Source organism: Myotis nattereri, assembly GCF_964212035.1.
Source record: "Myotis nattereri genome assembly, chromosome: 7".
Classification (NCBI taxonomy): domain Eukaryota; kingdom Metazoa; phylum Chordata; class Mammalia; order Chiroptera; family Vespertilionidae; genus Myotis; species Myotis nattereri.
In genome coordinates this window covers 56774143-56788033 of record NC_138082.1, presented here as the reverse complement: position 1 = coordinate 56788033, position 13891 = coordinate 56774143, and the positions used below count along the sequence as shown (strand labels likewise).

The 13891-nt window shown below is 38.8% G+C and overlaps 1 protein-coding gene across 1 annotated transcript in view; it reads right to left on the bottom strand.

Moving 5' to 3' along the window:
- CCDC148 (coiled-coil domain containing 148) overlaps nt 1-13891 on the bottom strand; it is a 223726-nt gene that overhangs the window by 77910 nt on the left and 131925 nt on the right. Inside the window, exon 12 of the mRNA XM_081095906.1 lies at nt 2204-2344. Coding sequence (XP_080952032.1) covers nt 2204-2344 — 141 coding nt within the window. The remainder of the gene's footprint in view (nt 1-2203; nt 2345-13891) is intronic.

Sequence of the window (13891 nt, the reverse complement as noted above, 5' to 3'; positions counted from 1 at the left end):
TACCAACTGGTCCCGGGCCAATGAAAGGCATGGGGCCCTGACCAGAGGCAAACATAAAAGCTCTCTGTAGAGATGCTCTCACTGCCAGGTCAGTTCCTAAAGGAACGCACAACTCAAAAAGGGAAAGCTTAGTAACTTCAATTACTTGATCATTTTAAATTTCTGTGAAACTACAGATGCCACAGAGAAAATTTAAAGGCAAGTGACCAATGGAAGAAAACATCTGGAACCCATATAACTAATGAAAAGAAATGCAGAATTTATAAGAACTTTTACAGATTAACAAAGAAAAAAATAGACAAACGGACAAAAAGTATGGATAAGCAAGTCACAGATGAAGAAAACTGTCCAATGAATATTAGGAGATTTTCAATCTTGCAAGTGATCAGGGGAGTCCAATTTAAAACATGAGACACTGTTAACATTTATAAGATTGGCACAAGTCAAGAAGAAAAGTTATAATATCTTATAAAATAAAAATAAAAAACCTTATGAAATGGAAAGCATACAGATCCAAGAACATAGTAATTCCCCTCTGAAGTGTACCCTAGAGAAAGCTGTGTACATATGCCCCAGTGGACATGTATGCAGTGGCTGCTACAGCATGGTTGCAAGAACAAAACTTTAGAAACTTAAATGTCAGCCACTAAGAGAAGGGATAGGTGGTAGCCTAGTTCTACAATGGAACACTGTGTAACAGTTAAAAGGCGTGAACTAGGTCTCTGTTTATTAATATAAGTATATCTCAAAAATGTAAGGTTGAATGAAGTACATGCTGCAGAATGATCCAATATGATAGTATTCATGAAAAAGTTTAAATTCACAAGCTACATATTAAAATATGTGAAAAGCAATAATAGATGTCCTAGAAAGATAGAAATAAAATTCATGTTGAGATTGCCTTTGAGGAGGTAAGAAGGGCAATGAGAATGAGTACATCCTAAAAAAGAGGACTTCAGCTTTATCTGTAGAGTAAAATAATCTGGAGGATGAAAATATTAACAGTTTCAAGGCTAGGAGGTGAATAGTAATGCATTTTTTACATCATTCTCTGTACTTAAAAAATACTTTCTAAATGTACTTCTATCCTATAAAATAAAAGTCTAATAAGCAAATTGACTGAATGGCAGAACAACTGGTGGAACAACCGGTCACTATGATGTACACTGACCACCAGGGGACAGATGCTCAATGCAGGAGCTGGCCCCAGCCCACAGGCCCCAGGCCAGCCAAGGGAGGCAACTGGCAGTGGTGGCAAGGGGAAGGGCCGGCGAGCAGGTGGCACCAAGCTAGCCTCGGCGAGTGCCAGTGGGGGCCCCCTGATTGCCTTGCCAGTCACCCCACAGATCAGCCCTGATCACCGGCCAGGCCTAGGGACCCTACCCATGCACAAATTTTATGCACCAGCTGGTAGCTATGATGCACACTGACCACCAGGGGGCAGACGCTCAGTGCAGGAGTGGAAACCACAGACATGGAAACATGGAACAGACTGATGAATGTCAGAGGGAAGGGAGGAGGAGGGAGGGTGGGAAGAGATTAACCAAAGATCTTATATGGGCTCCCTCGGCCTGGCCTAGGGGGATCAGGCCAAAACCAGCTCTCTGACTTCCCCCGAAAGGTCCTGGATTGCGAGAGGGCACAGGCCAGGCTAAGGGACCCCACCAGTGCATGAATTTGTGCAGCGGGCCTCTAATAAATAAAATAAAACAGGTGCCTTGGTCCTATAGAATTGCAAGAGGTTGACCATGAATTTGGCTTACAGCTTAATTATTCCTTTTATTACTCTGTTTAGTTGTTTTTGTTTTGTTGTCAGGTCCAATATTAATAGCTCATCTACAAGCTGATAAAAGTCTTTCTGCCATCTTTCAAAATGCCTTTCTCATACGGACATCTTTTGACAGTCATTGACTGCACTACGGTCAACCAAAATGCTATCCCAGTATGGTTGGTCTTTGCCATGGCCCTGCTCAGTACAAGACTTAACAATAGTCACAAAACCTGTCTTTTCTTTACCTACAGCATCTCTTCTAATCACAAGTATTTGTGCTTATGCAGGTTAATAAAGTGGGTTCTCCTTCATGTCCAAAATCTTCCTAAGAACTGCCTATGAAAATTCCATGCCAAACACCAAGGTTAATTAAAGCTCAGTCAGGCAGTTAAACATTCATTCACACATTCACAGCAACAGTGAATTTTATACTTTTTCTTTCTTCTCTTCTCTTTGTAACAATTTCTTCTTCTTCCACAGTTTCTCTTTCTCCTCTTCCTTTTCCCTTCTTCTGGCAGAAATTTCCATTTCCAGTCGTGCTACCTCTTCCTGGTGGGCTCGCCATTGAAGAACCTGAAATAGAAATTCATTTCAGTAACTATTCACACTCATGTGATTTTACTGATCACAATGAGACTAGGTTCTGTAACAAGCAGATGTCTATGTTTTTCCAAATACACATTAAAATTCTGTGTGCACATGAGTGTGACATGTGTGCAATATGTGTGTGTGATTTAGTGTTAAAAGGAGAAAGCAACCTTAAAATCACCTCATTCAGAGATTCTTCACTTGGATTCATGGAGTGAAATCCTAAAGACGCTATGAATTGCCTTAAAAGGATCTATGGAAGAACCAAGATGGCGGCATAGGTTAACGCCGGAGTTTGCTGCTTTGAACAACTACTTCAAAAGTGAAAGTAAACGGAAGGGACATCACCCAGAACCACAGGAACGCTAGCTGAGTGGAGGTCCTACAACTAGGAGGAAAGAGAAACACATACGGACACTCAGAGGAGGCGCAGTGCTGAAGTCAAATTCTGAGGTGCGGAGTGCGTGGAGCGGGCTGGCTGCGGAGGGCGCGGTTGGCGTTTTCAATCGGGAGGGAGTCGCAGACTCTGAGCGCCAGATACAGGCGAGTCTCTAGGGACCCAGACTCAAACGGGAGAAGCGGGACTGTCTGGCTTCGGTCAGAGTGAGTGCAGCTTTCTCTCCGAGGTTTGCAGCCATTGCTGGGACTCAGAGAGGCAGAGCCCCTGGGGACAGGACTGAGAGCCGCCATAACTGCTCTCTCCAGCCCACCCTGTTGATCCTGTGCGACCCGACCCGCCCAAGCCCTGCACAGAGGCATTTGCCGGATAGCCTCAGGCAAACGCCAGATTAGCACCTCCCTAGAGGACAGAAGTTCTCTCACTGCTGACACAGCTGATTCTCATAGCCACTTGGCCTGGAGGTCAAACCCTCCCTAGTATTAGCTACAACAATCAAGGTTTATAAGACTGCGAACAAAGACCACTAGGGGGTGCACCAAGGAAGCATAACAAAATGTGGAGACAAAGAAACAGGACAAAATTGTCAATGGAAGATATAGAGTTCAGAACCACACTTTTAAGGTCTCTCAAGAACTGTTTAGAAGCCGCCGATAAACTTAATGAGATCTATAAGAAAACTAATGAGACCCTCGATCTTATATTGGGGAACCAACTAGAAATTAAGCATACACGGACTGAAATAACGAATATTATACAGACTCCCGACAGCAGACCAGAGGAGCGCAAGAATCAAGTCAATGATTTGAAATGCGAGGAAGCAAAAAACACCCAACCGGAAAAGCAAAATGAAAAAAGAATCCAAAAATGCGAGGATAGCGTAAGGAGCCTCTGGGACAGCTTCAAGCGTACCAACATCAGAATTATAGGGGTGCCAGAAGATGAGAGAGACCAAGATATTGAAAACCTATTTGAAGAAATAATGACAGAAAACTTCCCCCACCTGGTGAAAGAAATGGACTTACAGGTCCAAGAAGCGCGGAGAACCCCAAACAAAAGGAATCCAAAGAGGACCACACCAAGACACATCATAATTAAAATGCCAAGAGCAAAAGATAAAGAGAGAATCTTAAAAACAGCAAGAGAAAGAAACTCAGTTACCTACAAGGGAATACCCATACGACTGTCAGCTGATTTCTCAACAGAAACTTTGCAGGCCAGAAGGGAGTGGCAAGAAATATTCAAAGTGATGAATACCAAGAACCTACAACCAAGATTACTTTATCCAGCAAAGCTATCATTCAGAATTAAAGGCCAGATAAAGAGCTTCCCAGATAAGGAAAAGCTAAAGGAGTTCATCACCACCAAACCAGGATTATATGAAATGCTGAAAGGTATCCTTTAAGAAGAGGAAGAGGAAGAAAAAGGTAAAGATACAAATTATGAACAACAAATATGCATCTATCAACAAGTGAATCTAAGAAGCAAGTGAATAAATAATCTGATGAACAGAATGAACTGTTGATTATAATAGAATCAGGGACATAGAAAGGGAATGGACTGACTATTCTTGGGGGGGGGCGGAAAGGGGTGTGGGAGATGCGGGAAGAGACTGGACAAAAATCGTGCACCTATGGATGAGGACAGTGGGTGGGGAGTGAGGGCGGAGGGTGGGGCGGGAACTGGGAGGAGGGGAGTTATGGGGGGGAAAAAAAGAGGAACAAATGTAATAATCTGAACAATAAAGATTTAATTAAAAGAAAAAATATAATGAGAAAAAAAATAAAAATGTCTTTTAAAAAAATAAAAAAAAAAAAGGATCTATGGATTCTCATAAATAGCATATGAAAATTTCTCTCTTTTTGCACGGGTGTGTTTTTCTGAAGCAACAGTTCCAGCTTCTGTTCAACAATTTTTTAAAAATTGCAAATGGTCCCAAGGTGCTAAAAAGTTTAAGAACCAGTGATTATTTTATCTTCTTTATTTTATAAGTGAGGAAAATGAGCCCAAAGGAGGATGAAAAAAATTGTTCAAGATATTTAAAAGAACTTTTGGGGTACTGATAGGTATCATTGGTAGAAATAAACTGCTACAGCGTTTATTGGGCAATGTGTATCATAATATAACATATGTATAGCCTTGGACCCACATCCCACTTTTAGGAAGTTATTCAAAGACAATTGGGCAAGTGCACAAAAATGTACCCATTGGAACATTCACTGCAGTGCTGCTTAAACACAAAAACTGGAAAGAGCCTAGGTGTCTGGCAATAGGAGACAGCTTAAATTAATTATGGTACCTTCATTCAATGACTGCCATTGAAAAGGATGCTTTTTATCTATATTCACTGACATAGAAAATGCCCACAACATATTGTTAGGTGCAAAAAGCAGGTGCAAAACCACTTTACAATGTGATCTCATTAAAATAAATATCATACATGTATCTACACATAGAAAGAGATTTTGAAGGGGGTTTACCAAAATAATATATTGGCTATCTCCGAATAGCATTATTTCATGGAATTTTAAAAATTTATTCCTTAAGCCTGTCTGTGTCAAAGGATATTTTTACAATGAACATGTATTGTCTTTGTAAGCAAGAAACCAATGAAACTAACAAATAAAATCAAACCATTACATGTTCCGTGGACACATGTATCTAAGGAAGCAGAGAGGAGGGAGATGGAGAAATGTGCAGAATTTCTTTTAGTAAAGGAGGAAACTAGCATTCCCAACTTAATACCTTACATTACATATTTGATATAAGCATGACTCATTATGGTAATACATAAAATGAAAACTGAATAACTAAAATGTCCTAAAATATGATGAATTAAAGTGACTAAATAGTTAAACTCTTTTTGCACGTTAACTATTCTAAGTTTGTTTTCTAAAAATATATTTGTCCTATATATCAAAATAACCAAAAAAAAAAAAAATCCGACTCTTGGTTTTGAGACACACTTAGGTTTTCCTATCAGCTGCTAGTCTGGCCATCATATTTACATTCTTCTTTGGAAATGCATACCTAGAATAAGATCACCTGTGCCTTCTGTCCTGACCTCCTGCTGCCAAACCTTTCCTTCCTGTCACCCACACGCTAGCTTAAGCATGCTGTATCAAAATCACGTGTCCAAGTGCTGCTAGCGATCTCCCTCACAAACACCTGAAGGACAGCCCTCAGTCCCCTTTCCTAAACCTCCTGGTGGTACTTAACCCTGCTAACCATTTCTTCGTGTTTAAAACTCTTTCCTACACGAGCCATACATTGTCTCCATTGCTTCTCCACTAATGGATACTACCTTTTCTTCCTCCTGCTTCCTGAGCCCACCTCACACCCGCAACTCTACTGCTATCCTTTCTCATTGACCTCAGCCTATGATCATTATTTGACATGCACATTCTCACCTATGAGTTAACCTATCATTTCTGTGTATCTGACTCTAAAATGTACTCTGTCTTTTTGTCTGCAACCCCATCCTAACAAATATGTAATGCCTTTGCTATTTGTATGTGCACCCAAAATACAACATTTCCAAAGTGAAACTCAACATCTTTAACTTGGCTACAGCTTCACACCAAGCCCTGTGGGCTTGCCTCTTCTTTTATTATTATTTTTTTAAATATATTTTTATTGATTTCAGAGAGGAAGGGAGAGGGAGAGAGATAGAAACATCAATGATGAGAGAGAACCATTAATCGGCTGCCTCCTGCACACCCCCTATGGGGGAGTGAGCCCACAACCCAGGTATGTGCCCTTGACCGGAATCGAACCCATGACTCTTCAGTACGCAAGCCAATGCTTTGCCCACTGAGCCAAACCGGCTAGGGCCTGCCTCTTCTTTTAAACATCCTGTTTGTTCTGCGGAACCACAAGTATCTCTGTAGTTTGTAATTTTTCTTATTATGTACACCAATCAACATGACTAATTCTTTACATTTACGTCTGACTTAGGCAATCTTATATTTAAGTTCAGATGAGCTTTTACTTATGACAACTCAATTTCTAAACGATTGAATTTCCATAGGCCACTTCACTGTAATGTTCTAGACTACCCAGTCTACCTGCTAAATGCATTCAGAACAATACCAAAAAGTTCAGGAGGTTACGTCAATTTCTCCAATCAGAGCTGCAATAGTTCAGCCTTCTCATTGCCCCCAACAATGTCCCACACTAACCTAGCGAATGTGGTATCTCTAGGTAGGTTTTGTGTTTCCTTCTCCTTCCCGTACTGCCCTTAGCCTCACAGCGAGGCCCATACTATTTCCTCACCGGGAGCGCTCTCAGTTCCTCCGTTTCATAAAATGCTTCTTGGCCTGCACAGGCCGCATGTCTTCCACGAAGCATTCTCCAACCCACACTCATCTCTCTTTTCTTAATCATTTTATTATTTCATAATTTCTCTTGACTTGTTTTGAGCATAATGCTTCTAGTTCTATTTAGAACAGGGTCCATGATATATATGTATTTTTGTCTTCCCTTTTTACTGTCTTGCGAAGTGCTAGCACATCATAGGTACTCAATAATTACCTATTTGTTTACCAAGATAAAAATGTTTTAATAAAACCTAATAAATGAAGAAGAGATTATACCATTAAAATATATTATTTTGAAACATCTAATCAAATAATGGGTCCTCATTCATGATCACCAATGGCTACTAAAAACTGCACATTAACAGCTGAGGGGAAACTTTATAATGGTTGGGTCAGAGTGGCAACAATTGAGCACACTCAACAATTTAACATCGCAGAAAAGTAAGCAGACATTTTGGCATCTTGATGGGGGTAAATAACATTCCCATAAACTTTTCTTGCCAAAAAATAAGAAGGAATACAATCAAACCTCTATATCCATGGGTCAAGATACAGGAAATCCAGCCAAGGGAGAAACACAAAGTGACAGTATGGGGATGCAGTCAGCAAAACTGAACCCTGAAAACTTTAAAGGACTTTGACAAATTACAAGAAGAAATAAAATATGGAGAACTATGGATTAGAAGAGATTTAAGAAACGTGGCGACCAAATACAATATAATATATGGGTCCTATTTGGATTCTGATTTAAATAAGCCAAATGTGAAAAGAAATTATAAAACAACTAAGATTTCAATTTTGATTAGTTCATTGATGCTACTAGGGAAATATTGTTAAAGTTTTTAGGTTTGATTATAGTATGGCTATGCTTTTTGTAAGAGTTTTTCATTTTGAAATACTAACAGATGAAATGATATGTCGGGGGATTTGCTCACTATTAATTAATCTATGGGCCTGGGAGAGTAGGTAAAGGTATAGCTGAAACAAATTTCACTAATGAGTTGATGATAATTGTTGAAGCTGAGTGATACAGACTTTTGTCTATGTCTAAATGTTTCCACACTAAAAATTGTATTTTTAAAAACCATAAAACATAATGTATGTCCAAAGATATTTGTATAATCAAATACTGTAGTCTCAAGGTTCTCAGAGAGTAGGAAGAAAATTTGAGATGCAGTGAACTAATGAAAAGAAAAATAGCATACATTTGGCCTTTCTGAATACTGAAATTATTTCTGCAAATTCCAATAGAAAGAAGTTTGGGCTCTGGAACTACTCTCTCACCTTTTGATCTAAGACTAACTTATGGGAATTATAACTAAATAACCTTTGCATAATGTAAAAATGCCAAAGTCTAAGTAGCCATCTGTGACTGGAGAAGATTTCTGTTTCCAATGGCAAATATAGCAAGAAAATTACCAGACCAATAAAACTGGGATAAACCCAGTTTACCCACCAATTTATCTGATTTACCCTCCCTTGTCATTTGCACGTCTAAATGGTATTTTTCCTGTTCTCCAGAATATATAAGACTATGGCTATTTTTTTAAATGGGCACAAACACCATAAATGAAGCAAATGCAAGTTCAGCAACCAAAAGCCAGTGGGTTGTAGCTGCCAAGCAATATATGAAATGCTTGGAGCGGGGAGGGGAGGGGGACTCTTGGGCAAGTCAGCATCAGCCTTTAGACACTTAAATTGCTTCCATTTAATATTGGAATCATGAGAATGGTCAGGGACCCTGAGAGATTTGACTGAAATCAATTACTCACAACATCATCTGTAGTTACTACCATACCGCCCCCAAAATGTGAGGAGTAAAGGAGAAAGGGTTGTTGAAGCTGGCATTATATCCCAAGTAGCCAGAGATGTGAGATCTTGATGAGAAACACGTTCTGCAGCAGTCAGTATCCAGGCAGCAAGGTAAATGGGGCTTTTCAAAATGCACAATGGGGACGGTCAAGAATCTAGTGGGAAAGGGGGGGCCACTGAGAAATCCTTAACCAATGGCTGCCCACAGAGGCAGCCAAGGACTTTGGATGGCCCTCATGTGGAGAGAATGACAACCGATTATGGTATTTTTGAGATGCCCAAGAATAAGAAAGCTGGCAGGTGGGTGAAGAAATCAATATTAGCACAATAGGCTAAAGCACAGAAGACTTCTGAGCAAACAGTGAGCAAAAAGGAAGAATAGCCTGAAGGACCTTTTAGTGGTTTTATCTTAAAGTGTTGGCTAATTATGTAGCTTTACACAGAGCTGGTGAACATAACCGTGTAATAATAATAGGCACAAAAGAACATTACCACAGTGGCAGTTGGGAGTGCATTGTAAGGAAAACATTATTTAGATTATTAACTTAGGGACATTTTACCAGATCTTTAGTTGATATTTTAATATTCCTGCCAGAGGTACAGTCTTTGAATGAATCGTTAGCCTAACAAAAAAACAAGTAACATTTAAAATATGTTCATCTATTGCAAATAATAAATTAAGGGTTTAAAATGAAAATGGTCAGTAGCAATATATATATATATATATATATATATATATATATATATATATATTCCTTGCTCTTACTGTAAAAGTAAAAATGGTTCAAGTGAAATTAAAAACATATATATTTTCAGAATGAATAAAATACTAGAAAAACAAAAAATGAAACCTATAAAAACTTCAAAGGTAATAATGAAAACTAACATTAAGGTAACAATAGTAACACAATTTTATATCAAAGTTGAGAGCTTTGAAAAAATCTATTATAAATGGCAATGTGCTATAAAGAAAATGAGTACAATGGCCCCCCTTATCTGTGGGACATATATTTCAAAGCCCCCAGTGGATGCCTGAAACCATAGACAGTACCAAACCCTATATATACTATGTTCTTTCCTATACATACATATATATGATAAAGTTTAATTTATAAATTAGGCACACTAAGATATTAACAGCAATAACTAATAACAAAATAGAACAATTATAAATATACTAGAGGCCTGATGCACGAAATTTGTGCAAGGGGCTTGGCCCATTGCAGCCCCGGCTGCCTCGAAGCCCTGAGGCCCCACCCACTGGTCAGAATTTATGTGACTGTGGTGTCTCTCTTTTCTCAAAATATCTTATTGTACTGCACATACGGCATGAATATGCTGGACAAAGGAATGATTCACATCACAGGCAGGACGAAGCAGGACAGAGCGAGATTTCATCACACTATTAAGAACGGCACACAATTTATCTTATAAACTGTTTATTTCTGAAATCTTCCACTTACTATTTTCAGATCACACATGATGCTGGGTAACTGAAACTGCAGAAATTGAAACTGAGGATAAGGGGGGTCTACAGTATTCGACTGTTAGTCAGTACACCTGCATTATTGTCTTATTTCTGCCACTGACGAACAACATTGTAACATTGTACAGTTTTCTCATGTATTAATGGACAGGACTGGATTAGATGACTTCTATAGTTTCTTTCAAAACATTTTTAATTTAAATATAATTTGTATATAATATTACCCTAGTTTCAGGTGTACACTATTGTGATTTGACATTTCTATACCTTACAATGTGATCTCCACACTAAGTCTAGTAATCATCCATCACTGTGCAACTTATCACTATATTGACTATATTCCCCTTCACCTTTTTTTGCTACAGTTTTTAAGTTCTATTATTCTGATTCTATTTTATATTTTTCTTATATGGAGAAATCACAATATATGACATGCTCTGAATTTTCTTCTATAAGCAAAATTATTTACAATGAGAAACATTAGTATTTTACAGACCTGTTAAATAATAATAGGCAATTAAATATTAATATTGAATTCTATCAGCCGCATTTATGGAAACATTGTGTCATGCATGCTGTTTCATATAAGAAAAGTATCATCTGACCAGTACCTGTAACTGACAATAATAAAATATTAAAAACCACCATTAATGAGGGTTTATTGTGTGACAGGCCTATGGTTTATAAATGCATTAAACACATGGTGTGATGTAATCCTTGAAACAAGGAAGCATGTTCCTCACACTTCATCTGGCCAACTTCTGCTTGTCCTACTCAAGTCTGAGCTAAGATATAATTTTTTTTTTTATGTGTCTTATCCATAGTCCCCCTCCAGAGCATAGAATGGTATCTGGCACTCAGTATAGGTTAAAAAATACTTGTTGGTGGATGCATGAATAAGGCCCTGGGCCATGCCTGGAAGTTAGATTGACAATATTTCCCCTTCTCCCTGCTGGATTGGTCTTTAGAAAGAAAAGGTGTCCTCACCAAACCAAATATCCTTACCTGAGGATATTTTCCCTTTGATTTGTAGAGAGAGAAGAGAAAGGGAAAGACAGAGAGAAACATCGGTGTGAGAGAAACACATCGATTGGTTGCCTCCTACACGAGCCCCGACCAGAGCCCGGGACGGGGAAGAGCCTGCAACCGAGGTACATGTCCTTGACCAGGATCGAACCCAGGACCCTTCAGCCTACAATTCGATGCTCTATCCACTAAGCCAATCCAGCTGGGGCTGAGCTTAGATGTCATTTGCTCCAGGAACCTGCCCTAACTCTCCAAGTCCAGGACAGGTGTCTCTTCTCTTCTTCCCTGGCACCTTGGCCCTTTCTTCTATTACAGCATCATCAAACCATTTGGATTTGCCTGTTCCTCTGACGTGGCTACAAACTTCTTTTTTTTTTTAAATCCTCACTGAGGATTTAATCATTTATCTTAGAGAGAGAGGAAGGGAGAGAGGGAGGAAGAGAGAGACAGAGAGAGAAACATCAACCGGTTGCCTCCCATACATGCCTGAACTGGGAATCAAACAAGCAACCTTTTAACCTTTTGGTGTACAGTACAATGCTCCAATCAACTGAGCCTTCCGGCCAGGCTTAGCTACAAACTTCTTAAGGGCAGGGACCAAATGTGTCTTATCCATAGTCCCTCTCCAGAGCATAGAATGGTATCTGGCACTCAGTATAGGTTAAAAAATACTTGTTGGTGGATGCATGAATAAGGCCCTGGGCCATGCCTGGAAGTTAGATTGACAATATTTCCCCTTCTCCCTGCTGGATTGGTCTTTAGAAAGAAAAGGTGTCCTCACCAAACCAAATGCTACCATTTTCTGACCCTGCCGCTATGGACCCTCCATCCTTGCTTTCCCCAGTTCTAGCTGTTTCTGGGCTTCTTATGCTCCATGCCTCTTGTCTGAGAGCGAAAATATCCAGAAAACCTTGTCAGGATTTTCAATAACTAATCTGTATTTCCAGCAGTGTTAGAGGTCATGTGCAAAAAAAGTGGCAAGCACACCCCTACATGTTCTTATAAGCTTCTAAATTCAGTTCAGCTGAATAAACTTTAAATTTTCATTTTATTAAATCTTTAATAGTCTGATAGGTCCATTAAATTCTTTCCCAATGTCCCACCATTTTCCAATATTACCTAAATAAGATTTTTTCATCTTATGTGTTCCATTTATGTTCAAATTTCTCTCATAAAATGTGGTGCCTGTGCTTTCGCACACGTTATTAAAGCTCTCTATTCTCTCCTTGGCATTTTTGCTTAGCAGAAAGGTTTGGTTTTTCCTCTTGGTTTCACAACTGTCCTTTGGTTTCTTGACTGACTTCATAAGTGCATTTTTATCACCTCTCTTTGATAACTGCTTTCCATTTTCTTTTTACTAGTCTTTCTCGGAATCTTAAAGATTATGCACTGTTATCTTGACCGTTTCATATCCTTTACTTTTCAAATAAAATCTTGCAACGTTTCATTTAATTAGGTCCTAAAGAGTCTTAACCTTAGTGCAAAACAATACTTGTAAAAGAAGAAACACACTAAATGTTAAGAAGCAAAAAAACTATTAACAGATTTGTTTTTCCTAAGGAACAAATTTTATAAACCTATCAATTTTATTTATAAAGCTGACAAAGCCAAATTGTATAATAGAGTCAGAAAATGTCGCTAACTGTTAGGAAGTCATTTGCCTGTTAATGATGAGATCTAGGAAAATCACTTTACATTTCTAGGCCTCAAATCCTCTTTGAAAAAATGTACAGGACCAGATCAGTTTTTCAAACAGAGGTCACAACTCATTAGAGGGTAGTGAAATCAATTTTGTGGAAGGGGACTAGTGTTTTTCATAGGAGAGAAAATATCAGAGTGTATCTCATTATTATAGTAAGGCCAGTTCAAGAAATTTTTTCATGAAATTGTGTGTGTGTGTGTGTATTTGTAATGCAAAATACATTTTTTCACTGTGGGTCACAGTCAAAGAAGCTTGAAAAATACAACATGAAGTTCTCTATAATCTTTTCCAATCGTAAAATTCTATGGCTCTGAGATATAAAGACCAAAACTATTGTCTTTCCATCATTAAGCCACAGGCACTCCTTCTGCAGTCAACCCAGAAGCATGACACAGAAAAGAGAACCCAGGATTTGAAACCATAAAACAGGCTTGGCATCCTACTTCTGAGACTTATTAATGGTACTCCCTCATGTACATTGTTTAACCACCTGGAACTTCAGATTAATGTAAAATGGGATAACAGTGACATGCACCGTACAGGGTTGCTTTTTAAACACTATTAATTTGCACAAGCCAGAAACTCAGGAACCATTCTGACACTCCACATATAATCCATTGCCGAGTTCTGTTGTCTGTAGCTCCAACTATCTCTTGGACCAATTCACTTCGCTCCATCTCATGGCCCCTATCCTAATACAACAAGGATGCATCCTGCATCCACTTTTGTTTCAATCCCTGTCCATATCCTCATCTCACTCTCCATATTTCAATGGTTTTTACTGCTCTTG